The following is a 21,475-nucleotide window of genomic DNA, read 5'->3' as shown; positions in this document are numbered from 1 at the left end:
CATTGGCTCCAATTGTAAGCTAAAAACCTTGAAATACAGCTCACAAAGACATAATTTTAAAAAGCACTAACTGTTACCACGAAAAGTCAGGCTGTTGTAGTTATTACCAAATCAAATTCAAATGGGAACAAATTCTTCATTATGCTGGGGACTATTTTCGGTGCTACGGAACTACTTTCCTGAGATCGCAAACATCTTTACAGCTGGCTTACTAAGTTGTTTGAGGAAAAAGTCGGCTGGCCCATTGCATCGCGATGATGAAATATGCTGCCAGAGCAGCAGCATGGCTCTTTGACGTGTTTTTAATAGTTAGTTTTTTAATACAATGGAGTTCTATGGCTGCATTGGGCACCGGCTACATGGATGAGATTTGTTGGCAAAACAAAATCATTGCTGATTTAGTTATTTTCATAGGATTTGTTGACGGTCAGCAATGCATTAAAAAACACCAGCCTTATCCTTTAAATGACAACTGATGGCTGTGGAGTAAAAAGTAAAATGACAAAACAATGCAGACAACCTCTCATCACTTTATTGTGATTGTAAACATTTTCAAAACAGACAGTACAGTTTGGGAGGCTTCAATATTGTTGGGAATCAAATAAAATCATCAAATCAAGTAGAGCTAAAGACAGTAAGCCTTTAGATTATTAATACCATTTTAACAAAAGGTCTCGTTTTATTTGTGCTGAAGCAGTTGGTCTCAAAATACCACTTCCTTTTCTTTTATTGATTTTCGGTATCTACAAGGGACTAAAACAACCCTATTCTATGGATTAAAGTGCACTATTGATTAGTTTTTGCTACAGTAGGTTTAGAAACATACTCACCCTGAAAACCCCTTAGAAAATCTAAAAAAAAAACAACAACTCTAAAAGTGCTTCAGAAAGAAGGAGTAAAGTAGTTAAAGAATATCAAAGTGGTCTAGGTAGGCATTTTTTAACAGACATCTGACAATCTCCAGAATGGTAACTGATAAATACAGAATATTTTAAAACAATGTCTCCCCTTTATGTTACAACAATATACAGAGATACATCATACTAAAACAAGTTTGGTCCTGGTGGTCTGACTCTGATGGCACAATTTTTATTTCATTGATAATTGAAAGATTCAATGGTCAAAGGATTTTATAAATTACAGGGAGACTTGACAGTTAGTTAGTTTGATTTAGTTTGATATCTTTAAGGCACCACAATAGTTTTGAAAAAGCTTAAGAATAACACCAAGGACATTAACTGGTCAGTGTGATTAGGTTCTCTCCAACGACTGTCTTTATATTATTAGTACATTTAAATAGTGAGAAAAGACATGGGTTTGTTAATTCTGTGTATTCAAATTTGCCAAGAAAACATCTTTTGGTGGCCCAACTTTCTTGATGACAGCTGCCTGTTGTCATGAACAAGATTTACAGTAGTCTGCTGAAGAGGTAGAGACTGAGAAATGATCGGAAGACACCTGAATCTATCAGCATGGGGACATAATTATTATTACTACATTATTATTATTTAGAGTTTAGCCACAGGGAGACGCCGGTTGGTTTGTGTGACGCCAACAAACTGATTTCTTAGACGTTAGCTGCACCACGTTCATAACAGCAGCAATGCACATAAAGCTCTATCTAAAAATAAACTTTGTACAAGACAAGGGGAACATTTTTAAGTCGACCCTGCAGTGCAGCATGGTTCACTATGCATAGTTCACAGTGATAACAAAAGGTGATGCCTTCGGTTTTAAATGTCAAGAAGGACGAACTGTGAATAAAGTTATGTTGGTTAAGTTTTACGAGGGCTGAGCACCCCACATACCTGATAAGAGTGTTGGGATTGCCGCGATAGGAGTTTTATTACAGTGTGGTGGGGTAGGTGTGTGTGTGTGAGCCTGTGTGTGTTTGTGTGATATATGCCTGATTGATATTATTGCGTTTTTGCTTCGCATCATAAGTAGTCACGTCCCTGCTTCTCGATCTTCAGAGCTCCCCTCGCAGACGGGTGTGCAGGTCCTCCTGGTCTATCTTGGCGCCCAGGCCGTGCCAGCGGTGGTGAGCCAGCAGCGCCAGGTTCCTGGCGGAGATGGCGCTCATCTCCATGGCGCTGGCTGCCCACTCCACAGCGCTGAGGTAGTACAGCCGGTCATGCAGGATGAAGGGAGGGGTCCTACGGTGGGGCGGGCGGTAGGTGGGGTAAGCCAGCCACTGCGTCTCTGACACCGAATCCCAGGAGAGGAACATGTGCCGCAGCTGCTCCTGGGTCAGCGGCTGGGGAGAGAACACCTTCCAGACTTTGGTCTGGCTGGCGGGCGGCCGTGCGTAACCCGGAGGGATGTGCACGGGGTCGATGGAGCTCAGGCTGTTGATGACAGAGTCCTTTGAGTCTGTGGTGAGGACGTCGGACACCGTGAACTTCGAGGCCCGCTCTGAGGTCCCGAGGTACGACACGTTGAGCAGGCCGTGCACCAGGGTGGAGACCGTCTGGTGGTAGCGCCCGGGGTAGTGAGAGGGGATGGGTGGGGAGAAGCCCGAGAAGCTGATGTCAGACTTACCCAGGTGAAGCGGCGTGGCTATAATCACTATGTCGTACAGGGAGTGCGCTGAGCCAGATTCCCCGACATAATTGAGCTCATAGAAACTGGCTGTGGTGCCTGAGAACGGGAGGCAGAAAGCAGTTAGGTTGAGAAGATCAAAAACTGAAAAACGTGCACAGGAGAAATCCATCATAAGACAAAATGACCAGATGAAGGAATTTAAACCATACCCGACTTGGACGGCCGAACCTTGACTGAAATGGAAGTCACTCTGGCTGGGATGAGCTCGGCTTTGCAGTTGTACAGCAGTCCTAAGCAAACTCTTTTATTACCTCCGTCCACTGCCCACAGGCCTGGATCTGCCCCCGCTAATGACACCGCTCCTACAGACAAGAAGAAACATTTAACACTCTTTTACACCCCCAAAACTTTGGGCTTTCAGCAAAAAAAACGAATCCAAATTCTGGTGTTTATACTGTGAAACGTACCCACAAAGCCATTGATGCGGATACTTTGGCCGTAGTTGACACGAGTGATGGGTGCCACGATGTCGTTGAGGAAGATCTGTGAGAATCCCTCGCCCAGCATCGCCTCCTCCAGGGTCTGATTGGCCAGGGTGAGAAAACCATCACCGCCCATCGCATGCAACAGCTTCTCCACATTGGAGAAGCTGTAACCAAACTGCTGGTACTGGTAGATCCTGTGAAGACAAGATCATTAAGATAACTAACAGAATAGTCCTTCAGTGAAAACATTCCTGAATTTCATGCTAAAAGGGTAAGATTTGGGTGCCATGACAACTGCGTTCAGAGTCAGACTGAGTTTTTATATTTATAGTACATCAGTAAATGAAGGCCGTTCTCACCTCATAAATTTGTCCAAAACACTCTCCACCCACATGTGCATTCGAAGGAAGTTGAACCCGTATCTCCAGAGCAAGCGCAGGATATTCACAATAAACCAGTCGCTCTCTTCAAAGGTGAGCTCCTTTCCATCAAAAATAGCCATTTTGGACGGGACATCCTTCCTCTGGGAAATACCTGGCCAACACAGGAGACACAGATACAGTGAGTTCTCCAACTAAAAGATAACGGTGGGACTCGTATCAAACTTATGTATTAGACTATATACAAATGATGGTTTTGATTATTCATGTATTAAGAGAGGTTGACGTTACCTAATCTATCAATAAAGTGCTTCATGTGTAGGTTCAGGGGGTGGATGACAGAGCCTCCCGTCTCAAACTCATAATCCCCGATCTTCACAGTCGCTAGTCGCCCGCCAACAGTGCCTGGTTCAAATACATCGATCTTCACTCCTGGTCCGAACTCCTGCCGCAGGAAGAATGCTGTCGCTGTGCCGCCGATGCCCGCTCCGACCACCGCTACGAAGACGCACACGAAGAAAAACAACTGTAAGACTGGCTCAGCTGAAATCATCCTCTTGAGGTCCGTTTCACGCACTTACATGCATTCACACATGCATCCTATCTAGAGCTGCAACGATTAATCGATTAGTTGTCAACTATTCAATTAATCGCCAACTATTCTGATAATCGATTAATCGGTTTGAGTAATTTTTTAAGAAAAATAAGTCAAAATTCTCTGGTTCCAGCTTCTTAAATGTGAATATTTTCTGGTTTCTTTACTCCTCTATGACAGTAAACTGAATATCTTTGGGTTGTGGACAAAACAAGACATTTGAGGATGTCATCTTGGGCTTTGGGAAACACTGATCCACATTTTTCACCATTTTCTGACATTTTATAGACCAAACAACTAATCGATTAATCGAGAAAATAATCGACAATGACAATAATCGTTAGTTGCAACCCTAATCCTATCCACGCCAGGCTCACACTGGGGGTGCGTGCCAAAGCTTTTTCACTCCTCCTTTCCTTCCCTTCCTAACTACCACTCCTTTTCTACCAGGAAAGAGCTTGGAGGAGACGAGGGGAAGGAATGGAGTGGAGGAGAGGAGGGAGCGAGGGGAAGTGGAGAGTGTATTCGCTACTCCATCATCAAAAATGGACGTCTGCTATTGATGAAGTGGCCAATCAAAGTTTTTATACACACTTAGCAGAATGTGCTGCCATCCTGCCGGTGTGCATTTGATAGCTAACAGACTATACAGTTGGTCTGTGTAGAGTTAACACACATTCAGGGATGAACCTTTTTCCTCAGGCTACATTGCTGATTTTCTTAGTGGGCCTAATTCCAATAAATTTGACTCTTGCAACTTTGCTCTTCTGAGATGTGGAAGCCATAACAGTTATTAAAACAAGCCCATCCTACATTTCATAATCCCTTACACTCTTATGTTTACCTTTTATTTTTTTTTTCAAGTTTTGTAAATGATGTCATATTCTGGGCATGGTCACAATGAAGTCATCCCCCTCCCCCACTAAATTTGAAAAGACTTCCCGGGGAGGATACGCTTGTTCATCCTACGCCAAAGCGGCTTCTCTCGTTTCCTCCACAGTTGGGCCAGCGAGCAACATGGCGGCACCAACATCAATTACAAACAGCACTTACTCTTGTTGTTCTCTCCTATCTAGAAACTTGCTTGTGTTGTATGCAAATCTCATGTGTAAGTCGCTTTGGATAAAAGCGTCTGCCAAATGTGAAATTGTAATTGTAAATTGTAATTACCAGGTCACAGAGGACAGGAGGAGGTAGGGCTGGGCGATATGGTTGAAATCAATATCATGATAATCATAAGGATTTTTCTTGATATCAATATATATATCACAATATGGTTCATGTATGCAAAATCACGTTAAATAATCAAATGAATGTTCATCTCATTGAACCGAATGGTAATGTTAGGTGTGGTGTCAAACAAAACTGAAATTTTCAAATAATATTCCTACCATACCTCATTTTATCAGTTTTTAAGTAAAATTTGCTTGTCATCATTAATTTAGACAGCAGAAATGTGTGTCACAATATCAAAATATCTCCATATCATCACGATATGATTCCACTGAAAGACGATAATCGATAATATTGAATTATCGCCCAGGCCTAGCAGGAGGTAGTGGAGGAAAGTAGGAAGTAGTGGAGGAGAGGAGGAGTGATTTGTGGAGGTTTGGGACTTTGGGACCCACCTATCCTCTTGGGCTGGTCTCGCAGCTCTGGAGCCGAGGCTAGACTTCTCCTCCCGGTCTGACAAAGCCCCAGGAACAGCAGCGCTCTCAGTGACAGGGTTTTTACACTCATCGTGGGCTTCTAGTACTTTGAAATAATGGGCATCTGCACAAGTGGAAAACAAAAAGCATTATTATCAGTTAAGTCAAGTTGTAGTCTCTATGAATACTGGTCAAAGGTCACATTCACAAGATTACAGACCAGCTCAAAGGACAGCAGGTGGATTTGTAAACAACTGACTGCATTGCCTAAGTCAGTACTGTCATAACTGTCTGTTAGCATCGTATTCAAAACTCTTTCTGAGGGGAAGTGTTAGAAGTAGAAGTGATAAACTGCAGTGTGCTCACCGCTTCAGAGTCACGGGAGGAGCGGCTTCAAACTGTCGTCTTCACCATCAAGCTTCAGGCTAACTGTCAAGCTAGCTACACCTGCCCGTATGTCTAGTTATACAGCAAACTGGTGGGTTAATACAAGTTACTATGAGACTAGTGTGGGGGAAAAAACTAACTTGTGTTAAAGCTGGAGTCACGTCGGAGCACCGCGAGCGTAGCCTAAAAAAATGAAGCACACTTCCTGTCACATTTTGAATTCGGACTTCACAATAAAAGTCTTTGAAAACGCGCCTATTTTTTAATTTTTGTCTTGATACCCAAACCACGGTATAGCTCCATATATGTTCTTTTTCGTGACAGTAAAATATATTATATCTATATATTTACTGGCTATATCATAAACCCACGTCACATTTAGCGAACATTTTCAAATTTGGTTTATGACCTTTTTATTTTAAGGGAAAATTAATCTCGGCGGCAAAACGAGGATTATAATCGCAGGAAAGAAGAAACATCAAGAGTGTCGATATTAATTTAGAAGCACTCGGGGGTTTTGTAGATATCTCGCTTGCCGTCATCTTGGATTGCGACCGAACAAAACGGAACAAGATATTTTTTTGCGGAAGAAAGGCGGAGGTGACGTAACTGCCGTTTACGAACCATGCTTGCACGGAGGTGACCTTAGTTATTTTCAAATTGTAATGTAAAGAAACTTGATTTGCCGAACCACAACTTGGCCGCGGACGTCGCCGATACACCGCCGAGACCTCGCGCAGTTAACGTTAGATGTTTGAGTTGGTCTCGAGTTTGAACCTGAGCACGAGACGGACCGAGGAGGACGGAGGAGCGAGATGGCAGAGGCGCATCAGGCACGCATGCAGACGGTGGTCGAAGACATGGTCCAGAGCCTAGAAAGGGACCATATCCGCAAAATGCAAGTAGGTGGCTGGGGAAATACATGGTGTACTGCACAACACTGTCTTTTGCACAAACATCCTCTGCATTACATAACGCCAGTCTCCTCAATAGCATTATGCTTTATTTATATCGGAATTAATGAAGTGAACTCTTGTCCTAGGGTCTTATGTTCAGGTGCAGCGCAGACTGCTGTGACCGGCCCACGGACTCAATGTCACAGGTGCACCAGTGTATCGAGCGGTGCCACACTCCTCTGGCCAAGGCTCAGGGACTGGTGACTTCAGAGCTGGAGAAATTTCAGGTGAGGGAACACAACCTATCTGCCAGTTTCATCTTTTAAATCCCCTCTACAGTACAGGAGAAAAACAAAACTGTCCCAACCTCGTCCTTAGACCAAGATGCATGAACAGGAAATAACTAGAAAAAATATAGACAGGCTTTTATATTTGAACTGTTCCTTTATAGCTGTATCGTTTTATTACTTGTTTACTTTTAATTAATTAGTTATTTATTGCAGTCTCTTTAGGGGACACCTTGTATTGTCTGGACATTCATGTGGTTTAGGCAAACCTTTTTGTAAAATTGTCTTTGTTTTTAGTTGTATCTCTGTTTTCTAGTTGTATTTTTGTATCTCTTGTATTACCTTTTATTCCTATTTTTTATGTATTTATTATTTTTATTCCACATTATTTACTTGTGGTACTTTAACATCACTGTCTCTTTGTGTTTCATGTAAAGCACTTTGTTAACATTGTGTTTAGAAAAGTGTTATACAAATAAAGCTACTATTATTATTATTTGGGGAAGAAAAAAAAACGTTAAATATGCACTGCCATCAACCAGTTCACACGATCACCCTGCTCACTGCATCTCCCTGAGGTCTGTGGTCCCTGTCATCAGTGGGTCTGACCTGTATCTGTCCTCCTGCTCCTACAGGACCGTCTGACCAGGTGCACCATGCACTGCAACGACAAGGCCAAGGACCTGTTTGACTCCGGGGCCAAGGAGCCGGCGGTGCGGGCGCTGATGGACCGCTGCGTGGGCAGCTGCGTGGACGACCACGTCAACCTGATCCCCAGCATGACCCGCAGGCTCAAAGAGAACTTGGACTCTATACCGCAGTGAGGAGCGGGAGCGGGACGGCTGCAGCAGTCCGCTCTGCAGGCCAGACGGCCGGGGCTCGCTCCGCTCCACACCGCAGCAGGCGGGGGTTAGTGAACTCGGTCAGTTTGACCTGTAACAACTGAGCGACACACGGCAAGAGGGGGGGGAAGTGGAAAGGGAACACGTGGCGTTTAGCTTAGAGTTTACTGAGGCTGAGGTTGAGGTTCCTCTGAATGCTGTTTCTGTTGGGGAGACTGGACTCGGCATGCACTTCACAGATCCCCTCAGACTGAATGAGCTTCTCACTGTGAGACCCGTTAACCGTACTTTGTGTGATCGATGTGACCGCCACCCTGACACTGGGAGCTGAAACCTCTTGGCATGCGTTCTCAGTGTATTTGTGCCATTGCAACAAGAAAGAAATGTAATGCGATGCATCTGGTGTCATGTGATTATCTGCTGAATCTGGCTAGGAAGAGACCTGTATACTAGAATGCGTTTTTAATGGTAAATTCAATCTGTGCAAATATGAGTTTTACATTTCAATTATTGGAAGTGTACATCATGTAAACATCTCATAAACTTGCATCTATTCATGGATAAAATCTTGAATGACATAGGCTATGGTTGTTTTTAGGATTTTATAAATGACTCGTCTCAGCTGGATTTAAACTCTGAAGCTCTTTGCCGTTATCAGTTCTCTCCTCCCTCGACTCTCTCATCCATCTTTGTTGTTCTGTTCTTTGATGTTCAGTGTGTGCTGTGCTCATCTTCCCCATTGGTGAAATTTGTTTATATTGAAATTAAACTACTGTAGATGTAACTGTTTGTGGATTGCTTTACTACTAAAATATCAAGGACATTAGAGTTCTGCTTAAAGAGTATTATTAGTAGGCAAAGACAAACATATCAATATACTGTAGCTGTTATTACATTAGTTTTAATGACTGAGGAGAAACATTCTCTATCATATACAAATAATGGGAGAAGAAAGACGATGTTGTAAAGTTGCTGCCTGAATGAGTGTGAAAATTGTACAAAAACAAATACTACAAGATCCAGGTAAACCCCACAACCTATTTAATTGGTCCAAAACAATATTCTATTCAAAATGTTTTGAATCTCGAACTTTGGTGAAACCAATTTAATTATGTAGGTCAGGGAATTAAGAACAAATCCATATTTGCAATAACAAAAGGCCCTTTGCAGGAAATGGGTTAGGCAGGGGGAGTCAATTAATAAAAACACAAGATATGAATTACGTAGACCAACAATAGACCATATTGCAGCAAGCTGGAGAATGATAGGATTCAGCAGACAAAGCCAAAATAATATAGCTTAATGACAAACATCAATAAGCAAACAAAGAATCATAGAGAAATATTTTCAATGATACCAGCAGTCAAAAAGAAAGGTCAAGTCATGAATGAAGTTGTTAAAAGGGATTACTGGGATGTAATACAACAAACATACAAATGCCTCAAATACGAGTTGTTGAATGCAGATATGGAGACTAAAACCTCATTTTAGGTCCTTTGCAACAGATACCAGTCATTGGATAAAAAGGACTGGACTGGACCTGATTTTGGGGACTTGGACGGAAATGTGGGGTAGTCAAACCAAGAAGGGTTTCTCCTGGCACCTTAACTTGCTGCAGTGTATATTACATGACCATAATCTAACACGGGTCAGATAGTCAACTGGACCAGAATTAGTTTAGAGAGCTGAGTAACAGATGCGTTAGAGAAAGCTTAAGACGAGGTGTGACTTGTGCCTGACATTTCTGAATGTGCTGGTTGAAGGATCAGGTACAGTCTCACCAAATACCCAGCTGGGTATTTGGTTAGGGTTAGCAACCTTAGTGGGGTTAGGGTTAGTAAGGGTTAGTAACCTTGAAGAAGTGACCGCCTCAAGCTGTGAACACAATTAGACAGAAAGCTCCGGGGGTCCAGACTGTTTTTCCAACCAAACCACATGGCCTTTGTCTTTGTATTCATCACCAAGTTTAGCAAGGAAACTTTGGACTGCTGAATCATATTAAAAATGCATTGAAGAGAGACCAAAACACACTCTGGAGAGAGGCCAGCTGAATAGAAAACTGTCACCTGCACACAAATGAACATAGGAAATACCTCCAACTCTGAGGCTGGCGTTCATTTATATTGGGGGGAAAAAGGCTAGGGCCCAGAACTGACCTTTGAGGCACTTTCTTAGTGACAGCAAATGTTCTGACTTGACACTGATACTGTCAGAAAGAAAACCAGACAAAAGGACGTGCAGTGACACCAATACTTCATAATCTATCAGTAAGAATGTGGTTTACTGTATTAAAGAGTACGTAAACACATTTTTCAGCCAGTCTCTCAAGTCACACAATTCTGAAAGATATGAAAAAGTGTTGGTGGGGAGCGAGAGTGAATTCAGGTGTGTGTCTGTGAAATGGATCACCCAGCTCTTCTCATTTTCATTTCCATGAAGGCATATTGAGCAAACAAAAATGATGAAACAAGGATCAGGTGTCGTCAACAGAGGAGATCAAGCTGAATCTATTTTGCAGAGGCTGTGTTGTGTAGGAATGCTTGTCTGCTGAAGTTTTTCAGTAATCGTTTATGATAAATAAAACCAGTTATTACAGCTACATGTATGCAATAAAGGAGTGATCACTTCAGTCATTACACCAAACTGATACTTATGAGTATTTGAAAGAACAGTATCAATCAGAGTCTTATCTGAGTGCTTGGGGTGATTTCTTGTGGGATTATGCATGATCGGTGACATTAATGGAGTCAAACTGCTGGACTACTTTGTTAACGCTTTAACAGTCACCCCTGAAAATAGCTACAGAAAAAAATATTTTCCTTTAAATTCCCATCACTAGCAACCCAAATACCAACCTCCCAACAATTTTTATTTTCATTTTGAGGTTTCTATATAAGTCTACTGTTGAGATGTCGGTTTTTATATAATTTCTTTAAACATTTTGCCTACAATCTTTTCAAAACCTTACATATTGTTTCATAACCTCTACTTTACATAATCATTATCTTCATCTTTACCCCCCTCTTCCTCTCAAACACCGTCCCATCATGCTAAGTCTGTCCTGGGTTCTGTCTTTTGCAGACAAATCACCCGCACAGTCATGCATGTTTTTGAGGCTCTGGCACTGAGAATTTGACTATTTTCATACGTTTTGTAATATTCTTATTATTTAAGGTATGTTCTACTGGGGAAACATCATAGTTTGTCCTTTGATTTCAAAATTCCTGTTTTATGCCCTAATCTCTGAGGGGTAATATTGGGATTTCTCCCCATCATGAAAGTGGCTGGATTGTGAGTCCTGCTCCTCTTCACAGGTGAAGGGAGATCTGACATCTCATGTTCAGAGCGACCACAAACCAATCAAGTTGATACTCTCAAAGTCCGCTCTACCAGCATTTGTCTTCTGTTCCAATTCAAAAAAAAAAACTTTGTCAGAAGACATGTTCAATATCAATCAGGAGTAACTCATGTTGCCTGTCATAACTACAGAGGCATCAAGAAAGCAATAACTGTACAGTGTAGTAAAGACGTATTTTGGAGAAGGAGATAGCACCACAGCCCACTTGGGTGGGCAGTTTTATTGGCAGTCGAAGGTTTTATACATATTTTCTTTTGCAAAAATAAATCATACAAATGAAGTACAAATAAATAATAGAAACCCCAAATGAAAAACAACTCACAATTACAATGGCAGCTACACAAGTGAGTCATATTATTAAGCAGAATGCGAGTTAGCAGTATGTGGCTGACAATCAGCACTTTTATGAGTTTTCAAAGCAACATGAGGTAACTAACTTCCAAAGACGCCAAAGTCGGTGCCCAAATTGCAGGTAAAAAAAAAACAAAATAAAAAGTAATTAATGTGGTAAGGGGAACAGTCTCAAAATCCTGACAACATACAGTATGCCAAACAGATAAACTGCATCGCAAAAGAGGAACAGAGGTCGCAAGTCGATAGACAGCGATAGACATTTATCAGTATAGCTGCTAAACACCACAAAACTAAAAACTAAAATTCAACACATGAGCAGGTTATGTGTAAAGTTTAAATTTTAGTGTTTTGTTTTTGTTAAGTTATTAAAATGTTAAACTTTTATTGCAAAAAAATCCATTTATAAAACCAGATATGAACAAAAACGAAAACACAGCATTCTGAGACATGTAATAGAAAGAACTGCACAGCGGGGATAGTATTGAATTAACAGAGCAAGAAGGCTGTTTGCAGGGCAACAGTGTTTGGAGTGTTTGAAACCCCTTTGCTTTTAACTGTAATCAAATAATGTAGCCTAAGCTACCAACTATTTGATAGAAGCCCTCTTTAAGGCAGCGTGGGCGAATGAAATACTACAAACATTATTATATCTCTGATGTAATAAATGAAAGTGGTTCTGCTGGTCTCTAAACACTGTTGCCCCGCAAACAGCCCTTCTGATTATCTGTTAATTCCCCTGCAGTTCTTTCTATTACGTGTTTCATTCATTTGAATGCAATGCTTTTGCTCATATCTGGTTTTATAATTGGAATTTCTCTAATTTGTTATTTTGATAAAGTCCATGAGATCCTCTGGAAGTGGTGATGACATTTTTCATAGAGTTGATTAGTAAGGAGGTAACATAACCTGCTCCGGAGCAGGTTAGGTGTACAGCCTCAGTTACTATGGTGATCAACCCCGCTGAAAAGTGAGCCATCGTCATAAAACTGAAAAGGGTTAAGCCCAAATTTAGAAGGGCCTGGAGCCCTGAGCAGTCTGATGGTGGACAATGGCAGACAAGATGGTCTGATGAGTCGTCTTTCTGCCTCTTTCCTACATCTGGACGGGTTTACAGTTTGGAGAAACACAAAGACTGCCTTCACCCCACAAGGTCTGTTGTCAACTGTGTCAACACCGTGGACCTGTAACGGTGTGGGCAGTCAATCTCATTGGGTCCGATGATGTTCCCTCACAATGTTCCCATATTTCAAGATGATAATGCCCCCATACGCACTACTAAACAAATTCAAGAGTGGTTTCATAAACACCAGGATGAAGTCCACACATGAAGTTCCTTCCACAGCCCAGTTGCCAGATCTAAACATCACTGGGCCTTTATGGAAAGCTCTGCAGTGCAGAGTCCAAAGTAAATTTCCACCTTCTTCTTCTTCCCTCAAAGAGCTGGAGTCTCTCCTTCTTGAAGAATGGTCCGATATCCCGGTACAAACAGTTCAGGACTTGTAGGACAGAAATCCAAGGAGGACTGAAGCTGCTCTGAAGGCAAAAGGTAGCCGGACTCCTCATTAGATGTGTGATGTGTGATTTCCATGATGTGTTTCCGTTATTTTGTATACCCCGTGTATAGCTGTGCCCAAACACTAAATATTTAGATACAAAACATTTCCCCTAAACACTACACTGAGCTACAAAGCATGCAGATGTCATGTCCGATGTCCAAGAGGTGTTTGATGTGCCGTGGGCCAGTTGGACTGAAGGTCAAGTTTGTGTCAGTAATGAGCGTATGAGTGAAGCATTACCCAGGGAATGGTAGCAGTTAATTGTGGTCCAACGGGTATCAAGACACACTGTGGGTGCTGCTCTCCTGCTCTGAGGCGTCTGGCCGGTGGTCCAGCTGGGGCGACGTATACAGGAAGTTGCAGCACACGTAGAGGGGGAATGACAACAAGCGGCTGTCCAGGTTCATCACAACATACTCCTGAGTGAGTGAAGGAGGAGGAATGTTAGTTAACTCTACAACAGCATTTCATGTGCACAACAACAGCAGGACAGTTGAGTCAGTGGAGTGTAGGTGTGGTTAGTATTCCTCACTGACCTGGTCTTTCTCGAGGGTGAGGAGCTGGTAACCCGTCGAGCGACTGCAAACCAGTTTTCCTCGGCTATCAAACGAAGCGAGACGTAACCTGGGCAAAGAGAGATGGACAAAGGAGTTGGATAAACACAATGTTTTATTAAACAAACACCTGTGGTTCACTTCATATTAATGATTTATGCCAACCAACTCAGCTCAGTTGCACTTACTGTGGTCTACAAGGAAGAATGAGGTTCCTATTACACTTTCAGTAGATAATGTTTCTGTAACTTTCAACACAAACTAAAACTCACCGAACTTGGGGGGTCCCAAAAATTGCATACTACCACTAACTTGAAAGTATATGCAAAACTTCCATGGCTCACTTCTTACTAGACCCATTCCTGACCACCTAGCCATTAGAGATAGCAATTGTTTTTTTCAAATCTTGCCTCACTTGGGTAGCCATTCAGTAATCACAGGTGGGCCCTCCTCTACCCAGTGCCTTAGTATTACTCCTTTACTAATAAATGAGAGGAATCTTATCAAAAGGGTAATTCTCAATATTTGAGGGTAAATTAGGCCCCAGAATTATGAATACAGGATTTCTAAGTTTCCAAGTTAACTGTTTCTTCACCAAAGTGTCTAAATGCATTTTCCAAAAACGTCAGATTTAAAACCGACTCATTCTTCCAGTTCAGCGTTGCCTGCTTGCAAGATTTGGCTGTCTTAAATGAAAAAGCTCAAGATGTTTTTATTTCTACGATGTCTCAACTTTCCTCAAGAAACATCAAATGTATTTTAATTTGAAATTTGAGTGTAGAATCAGACTGATGTTTGAGACAAGGGCTGGAGGTGGAGGCAAGAAAAGTAGACAGACATGGGTGTGACTGATGGACAAATAGTGAGAAGTTCTTGAGAAAAGTAAACATGCCTACAGAAACATTTCAGCCCTTACATTTTTTTCCCCTTAGCCTTGTCATTTTTCCCCACACACAACAGGCAATGCAAAATAAATTAACTTGTTTGTTCGTTACTTATCACCATTATTTATTTCTAGATGAAAACTGTACATAGGAATATAGGATCTAGAGCTGTAAAAACTCACTACTGGATTATAAAGGTCTCGATAGGTGCCTGAACATGAAGAAAAACAAGTCTTACATCTAAACCACAGATTCATAAAGACTTATTGAGGACAAAAATGGTTCAAAAGTACTTATCACTACTAACTGTGCTGCACACTGCAGCATGCAGTGTGGGAAAAAAACGAAATGCTTCAGCATAACAATATTCGATATAATATTCTACCTGTTGTACGTATTTCTTTACTATACTATACAGTTAGAATTTTTCTGATGCCAACTCATTCAACCTGGAAAACAGTATGACATCCTGGAATACTCAATATACCAACTTGGAGCTAAACACAGTTTGTAGATACAGTGAATGATCTGTCCGGGTAGAGGACTGACCTGTATGCCAGATGCCTCCGCGGCTGCAGACTCACAGCGCCCCCACATGGCTGACTCAATGTATTCCTTTTGAAGACTATGAAGCGGTTTGTGTAGGTCACCAGCAGGTCAAAACCAAAATTAAAGCCCGTCCACCGCCAGCAGTACTGAGGAGAGGAAGATATCACTCATTACTTTCTATAGAAAATATGATATTACACACAGTGCTTTTAATTACGAATGACAACAATGTTTATTAACAGGGAGACTGTCCAACTCACATCCCCATCTTTAGTCAGTTTCCTGCCACACCTCATGCTGCTCAGCTCAAACTCCTCCTTGTTAGCTTCCTGGGGACTGAAGACACACAGCTACCTTTACCATCAACACAGCGTTAAAATTGTATTTATTATATAGGATTTACACAGCTGCATCAAGATGACACAGCAGCTGACAGACACTGGTGAAATTAAATAGGTCATAGAATAATTTCAGTGGTTTGGGTCTCAGTGTCTTACCCATTGTCATTGTCAAATTCTGTGCGGAGCATGGCGAACCACTGGTTTTTGTACACCGACGTTAGCCAATCTGAAATATGGGGTATGAACAGAAAAACACACACAAGGTACATACACACGGGAAAGACCAGTTAGAACAATATAATGGAATTGCTTACTGCATTATGTGTTCAGGTTTCATTAAATCAAATTGAAGACTATGCCTACTTTTTAATACCAGTTGGAATTAAATATAAGACAACTTTAACAAGTGAACTAAACGTGAAAATGAAAACAATAAGAACGTCTCACCAGAACTTTGCACCAAGAAACCACAACATGTTTAAGACCTTGAAAACTGAATTTACTTAAATTGCCTAATTTTTTCACTGTATTCAAGATAGGGCTGGGCGATATGGTTGAAGTCAATATCACAATATTGATATGTATATCACAATATGTTAAACAATCAAATAAATATTCATCCTTTTGAACTGAATGGTAATGTTCGGTGTGATGTCAAACAAAACTGAAATTTTCAAATAATATTCCTTAAAATGTTTAACTTTTTAAATAAAATTTGCTTATCATGAATTTAGACAGCAGAATTGTGTGTCACAATATCCCAAAATCAGCATATCATGATGATATGATTTCACTGAAACACGAAAGACACGATAATATTGAATTATCGCCAAGCCTTAATTCAAGACCCCTTAAGGCCTTGAGTTTAGATAATGTAATTTAAGGATTTTTTTCCAGGACCTACAGACACCCAGATTATCTGCTATCGCCTTTTAGATGCACGTTCATGAAATTACTTCAGGTAGAACCACATCTTACCTGGGGGCAAAATATTGTCTCTCTCCAGGATGCGTGCAGACGCCAGGTCGTTAATGATATACTGGAGGCGGACATATTTGAAAATGGAAAGAAAAGGTACACCTTCCTCTGTGTTCAAGAAGGGCTCCTTCTCACACAGGTCTGTAGAAAAAGGTCAGATGGAGAGAAAGTCAAACGTCTATGCATCAAGCAACAAAACAGACTGGGTATAAAGATACGATTTCACAACACAAGAAGTGTCTTCACTCCTTACCTGTCCTGCGCTTGCAAAGCCAGGCATCAGCGTCAGCCAGAAGCTGCTTGATTGGGCCGTCCCAGGATGGATTGAGCTGCAGAAACATCCACTACAGACAGAGGGAATTATGAAGAGAGTTATTACAAACAGAGATAGATTTGATAATACAGTGAGTGTATCTGAGAGGGATAAAAGATATGACTGTTCTCCTTGTACCTTTTTCAGAGCCGTGTATACATCCATCTCCACCTGCATGACAAACAGGTCGGACGAGTGGATGAGCTGCTCCATCACCTCTACCCTGTAAATGAAGCACGGAGACATTCAGTGCACAGACTTTACACTGTGGTTTGAAACCTGGTTATTCTGCTAAACCATAATCAAGAGCTTTATAACAGTATACACTCTGATTTGATGCCTTCATTAAACAAGGAAATCACACTTTTAACACAAGTCTCATTTACAAGTGAGGGCAAAAGGTTAAAGAAGATGTAGAAGATGAAGAATGCTGAGGATGCATACCCAAGCTCTTTCATGAGGTCGACATTCTGGTGAGTCATGAGGTTGTTCAGAAGCCACTCAAGACACCTGCAACAACAGATGCACAAACATACATTATCTATGCAAGTATACACCATAAATGTCATATTTACATGTTAGTTATTGTGATTTGAAATAACTCAAAATTAATTAAAATCTGACTTTTTCATGACTGAATCCAAGCCGTAGATACTAGCACAAGAATAGTAACCGCACACCGTCTTCACACTGATGTTTTCCTTCATGGTCTCTCCGCACTGCTGGATCAGGCCATCCTGTCAACATCAACAAACCACGGGACCTCATGAGGTTTTAGATCATCTGATCACATTTATACAAAACAAATCCATCTGCCCAGAAATATCATTTTTAAGGTTATTGCCAGCAGCAGAACTGCAGTCTGAATTATTCACTAAGGTGTTGTGGCAGCTTACAACCAACAGCTAATTTACTCTGTTAGTTGTGAACCACATAACCATTTGGTAATGGCTGTTAATACTTAAACAGGCTGTATGTGTTACACTCCACTGTAGCTTATAGACTCCATCTGGCAGTCAACTTCAGCTGGTTTGCCAACTAAAACTGTGTAGGAGCTAAGATGATAGGGTGACACTCTCAATGTGTCAGTGATGTAAAATGATGCGGTATCATTTGAATTCAGCTAATCATTTTTCAGCTGTGAAAGTAGGTAAATTAAATCTCTTTTATGACTTCTTTGTGTGAACATGAAAGTGAGCGGTGAATGTTCCCACTCAGGGGCTCAGTGTAGGAAACAAATAAAAAATGCTTTGAAATAAATACTCTTTGAACGGTGCTAAAATGCATGTGTTGGTAACACCTGTCCATGTACAATATCTCATTTCAGTCCATATGGAAACTTCACAGATTCTGACAGTTGATCTACTGACCAGCTGTAGCATACAAGCAGCGGCGAGGATACTGACGACCCTGCTGGGCTTGATCAGAACATCGTCCCGGTATAAGGATCCAAATACCACCTGTAGAGCTTTACACACACACACACAAAACAGTTCAGTGCAATCACCAAAAGGACTCAACCAACTCAAAAAAATCAACCCATCAATCCATTGCAATTTTCTGTGACTGAGGTGCTCACCTTCTGTGTCAATGTTCTGGTCTGGGATCTCCAACTTGATTACCATCATGTTGGACTCCTTCCAAGAGCCACTGAACATGCTGGAGAAATATCCCGACTGCAAAATGAGAAAGAGGGAGGGAGGGAGGGGGAGAGAGAGAGAGAGAGAGAGAGAGAGAGAGAGAGAGAGAGAGAGAGAGAGAGAGAGAGAGAGAGAGAGAGAGAGAGAGAGAGAGAGAGAGATTATATTAAATGACAGACAGCAGGCTTAACCTACATGAAAGAGTGTATGACTGGTTGTCTTCGTTGTGTGTGTGTGTGTGTGTGTGTATGTCTCTTCGTGTTTTACCTGGCACAAGTACACTTTATGGAGATTCCACTCCTGTCCCAGGGCACAGATGCGAATGTCACTGTTTTCCCCATTCAGGAACAAAGTCTGATAGATGTATCTCGATGTGCTTTTCAATTTCTTCCTGTTCCATGTTTGAAAACATGCCAGCAGAGGAGAGGCAAAGGCAAGGGTAAGACAAAAGACTACCAACTAAATGAGATCTGACACTGAACGGGCTGTTATATAGGACCATTCGGTGGGATTCATCTCTTGCCTGCGAGGTGTATCTAGTACAGCGTCCTCCTCCTCCTGTTCACTGTCACAGTCACAGTGGGCACTGCGTTTCCTCTTCTTACACTCACAGCCATGTTTGCGGCTGGTGCATGCACCCTCCGCAACCTCCTCTGGTCCCTGAGAGGACGACTGGAACCTGCTGCCCAGGTTGCCCATCTTAACCCTTTCAACAGACACAAACAAAAACACAAAAACAATGGATCAGCTCAATCTTGACATTGTATTAACATGACAAGACATGCCAATCGTATGTGTGCAGGTCTCTGTCAAAAAGGGTATCAGCTTAAATACCCAAGAAAAAAGCAGATGAAATGGGATCGCAGGTGTTATTTGATAAGGGACTCTTGTCTGGAGGCATGTCAGCTGCAGCTACACATACTTCTGGCTGAATGTCTATCTACAAAAGGTAGCAGGAACGGCCTCAAGATGGCGCTGCGAATTATTTGCATTTAATTGCATCTTGAGTCTGAGCGCGACGCATGCAAAACCATGCAGATTCCGGAGCGATGGCTTCCTCCTTCAGTACATGCAACACCGATATATGTGGGAAAAATAGACAGTTAAAGCTCGATCTCGGTGTTAATATCCACTTTGAATGTCTCAGAAACGAATTGAAGGCGTCCTCTGTGGGCGTTGTAGCTAGCCAGGCAGATGGCATGCCTCCAGGTAACAGTCCCTTGTCAACAAACGGTCACATCCCGGTTTAAGCCAGCCGCTTCTTGCCCAGGCGATATGTGGTCGAGGTGTAACAAGTTTTACATGGGCTGCACTCGGACTCACGGTGCAAGTTGTTCACGCAAATTAACGTTACTCGCAGCGACATCTTGAGGCCGTCCGGGCTACTCCAGAGGTAACTAAACCAATATCAACTAAACGGTACATCTTACTGAAATGATAGCGGGTTACCTGGTGATCAGCACCGGACAATCTGAGGGAGAAGTGTGTTTTAGAGGGCGGACGGCTGTTTATCTCAGGTCACACAGTTCATCAGACGTTGACAAGCCAGTCTTCCCTGTCTGGTTCGCTAGACAAGCCGTGGAGCTAACGCTAGCTTAGCTGCTACATTCAAAACAAAAAGAAGTCAGAAAAAAATAGCAGCGTTGCTTCTGACACTCGGTTCTTCCATACAAGACGAATCATGTGTTATCACGAAAAGCGCTATTCAGATCCAGTTACATTTTTCAAAAAACAGAAGAATGTAAATCCCGGAGGCAGGAGATGATGTGAACTAACCTACAAATTTGTGGTTGCTTTTTGTCTTCTTCGCTTGGTTGCTAGTAGCAATTCTACGTCACAAGATGCTACTTTGCGCAACGGCGCCATCTACCGTGCGACAGGCTGAGTGAAGTCTGGAAAACATGGCAGCAAACAAGCCGTGCTGTCTTTCTTTTTTATTTAATGGACATGGAGGGATGATATTCCTATTTACATAGCGTTTGTTAATGCAGTTGTCTGCCAGATGATTGTCTGACGATGGATTCAGTTTATGTGACACGTCGTCTGTTTTTGTCACTGTGATACACATTGTTTGTGTTTTGATCTTGTTGTCTTGTGTGGTCTTTACTGTTTTTCTTTTTCTTCATTACCACCCTCTCATTGTACCTTTGGGGCCTAGTTGAGATGTGCAATAAAAAAAGATAGATGCAGATCACCAAAAAATATCAAAACAAAAGCCATAAAACTCGACAATGACAAATTATATACAGCATTGATGTAAAGTTATTAATTATACAGTTGTGGATCCCAATGGGGCTAGGCCTTCCATGCGGACTAGTAAGACTGCAAACCCTTAATACACTAATAATAAACTAACTAATGAACTCCTTGCTGCAAACAAGGCAAGGGGGAATTGCCCATAATTCATAGCGTCAGTGACGCCAATAAAAACGCGCCCGAAAAAAATGCTGGCAAAACATGTATCTGTAAATGTAAACATAATCGCTATCTTAGTGGTTTATTGCGCTTGTATATACGGTTGTTTTTGTCTTCAGACTTAACATGGGGTTTCCAGCCACCTTGGGATGGTCACGTTGGCTACGTGGGTTTTCCGCACGGGACAGCTGCGTCTGTATCCAAGGCAACGGGTGCTTTCTTGTTTCTATTAGGCTAGGTTTCTCTGTTTTGGACAATTTGAAACCTCGCACACCAACCTCTCCCCCAGATAGATAACCGACACATGTGAGGCTGATGTAACGCCGAAGAGTGCGATAAAGCCTCACAGTGTTTATCTACAGGTCTACAGTGGTCCTCTTCTTCTTCACACCCTTCAAGAAACCGTGTTAGATGGAAAAGGGTTGGTTCTTTGTTTAAAAAATTGATATCATCACCATGGAACAATGG

The 21,475-nt window shown here is 41.9% G+C and overlaps 3 protein-coding genes across 3 annotated transcripts; 1 reads left to right on the top strand and 2 right to left on the bottom strand.

Moving 5' to 3' along the window:
• Positions 1-526: 526 nt before the first annotated feature.
• pcyox1 (prenylcysteine oxidase 1) lies at positions 527-6,298 on the bottom strand. Its single transcript, XM_071530739.1, has 7 exons — positions 6,020-6,298; positions 5,633-5,777; positions 3,701-3,907; positions 3,389-3,563; positions 3,012-3,223; positions 2,754-2,906; positions 527-2,640 (listed from the first exon to the last, which is right to left on the bottom strand). The coding sequence occupies exons 2-7, from the start codon at positions 5,742-5,744 to the stop codon at positions 1,970-1,972; spliced, it is 1,530 nt and encodes a 509-aa protein (XP_071386840.1). The 5' UTR covers positions 5,745-5,777; positions 6,020-6,298; the 3' UTR covers positions 527-1,969.
• Positions 6,299-6,640: 342 nt separating this feature from the next.
• Positions 6,641-8,837, top strand: fam136a (family with sequence similarity 136 member A). The gene is made up of 3 exons (XM_071530742.1): positions 6,641-6,942; positions 7,083-7,223; positions 7,859-8,837. The coding sequence occupies exons 1-3, from the start codon at positions 6,856-6,858 to the stop codon at positions 8,045-8,047; spliced, it is 417 nt and encodes a 138-aa protein (XP_071386843.1). The 5' UTR covers positions 6,641-6,855; the 3' UTR covers positions 8,048-8,837.
• A 2,803-nt stretch (positions 8,838-11,640) lies between these two features.
• gmcl1 (germ cell-less, spermatogenesis associated) lies at positions 11,641-20,362 on the bottom strand. Its single transcript, XM_071530734.1, has 15 exons — positions 20,042-20,362; positions 19,116-19,298; positions 18,860-18,983; positions 18,532-18,628; positions 18,323-18,420; positions 17,577-17,689; positions 17,397-17,462; positions 17,091-17,175; positions 16,893-16,983; positions 16,640-16,780; positions 15,818-15,887; positions 15,581-15,656; positions 15,321-15,466; positions 13,870-13,957; positions 11,641-13,752 (listed from the first exon to the last, which is right to left on the bottom strand). The coding sequence occupies exons 2-15, from the start codon at positions 19,289-19,291 to the stop codon at positions 13,612-13,614; spliced, it is 1,512 nt and encodes a 503-aa protein (XP_071386835.1). The 5' UTR covers positions 19,292-19,298; positions 20,042-20,362; the 3' UTR covers positions 11,641-13,611.
• Positions 20,363-21,475: the final 1,113 nt, after the last annotated feature.

This window comes from Centroberyx affinis, unplaced genomic scaffold (assembly GCF_046629955.1).
Source record: "Centroberyx affinis isolate AG114_WGS23_722 - 3 ecotype Tasmania unplaced genomic scaffold, CSIRO-AGI_Caff_v1 ptg001966l_1, whole genome shotgun sequence".
Lineage (NCBI taxonomy): Eukaryota > Metazoa > Chordata > Actinopteri > Beryciformes > Berycidae > Centroberyx > Centroberyx affinis.
This window is presented reverse-complemented; position numbering and strand designations above follow the sequence as displayed.

Bases quoted from the DNA above. Each gene is read 5' to 3' on its own strand.
- fam136a (XM_071530742.1), top strand. From the start codon at position 6,856: ATGGCAGAGGCGCATCAGGCACGCATGCAGACGGTGGTCGAAGACATG. The intron at 6,943-7,082 runs GTAGGTGGCTGG...CTCTTGTCCTAG, and splicing joins ACCATATCCGCAAAATGCAA to GGTCTTATGTTCAGGTGCAG. The intron at 7,224-7,858 runs GTGAGGGAACAC...CTGCTCCTACAG, and splicing joins CAGAGCTGGAGAAATTTCAG to GACCGTCTGACCAGGTGCAC.
- gmcl1 (XM_071530734.1), bottom strand. From the start codon at position 19,291: ATGGGCAACCTGGGCAGCAGGTTCCAGTCGTCCTCTCAGGGACCAGAG. The intron at 15,888-16,639 runs GTAAGATGTGGT...CCCATATTTCAG, and splicing joins AGACAATATTTTGCCCCCAG to ATTGGCTAACGTCGGTGTAC. The intron at 15,467-15,580 runs GTGAGTTGGACA...TCCTCTCCTCAG, and splicing joins AACTGACTAAAGATGGGGAT to TACTGCTGGCGGTGGACGGG.
- pcyox1 (XM_071530739.1), bottom strand. From the start codon at position 5,744: ATGAGTGTAAAAACCCTGTCACTGAGAGCGCTGCTGTTCCTGGGGCTT. The intron at 2,907-3,011 runs GTACGTTTCACA...TCTTGTCTGTAG, and splicing joins CCGCATCAATGGCTTTGTGG to GAGCGGTGTCATTAGCGGGG. The intron at 2,641-2,753 runs GTATGGTTTAAA...TCCCGTTCTCAG, and splicing joins GGTTCGGCCGTCCAAGTCGG to GCACCACAGCCAGTTTCTAT.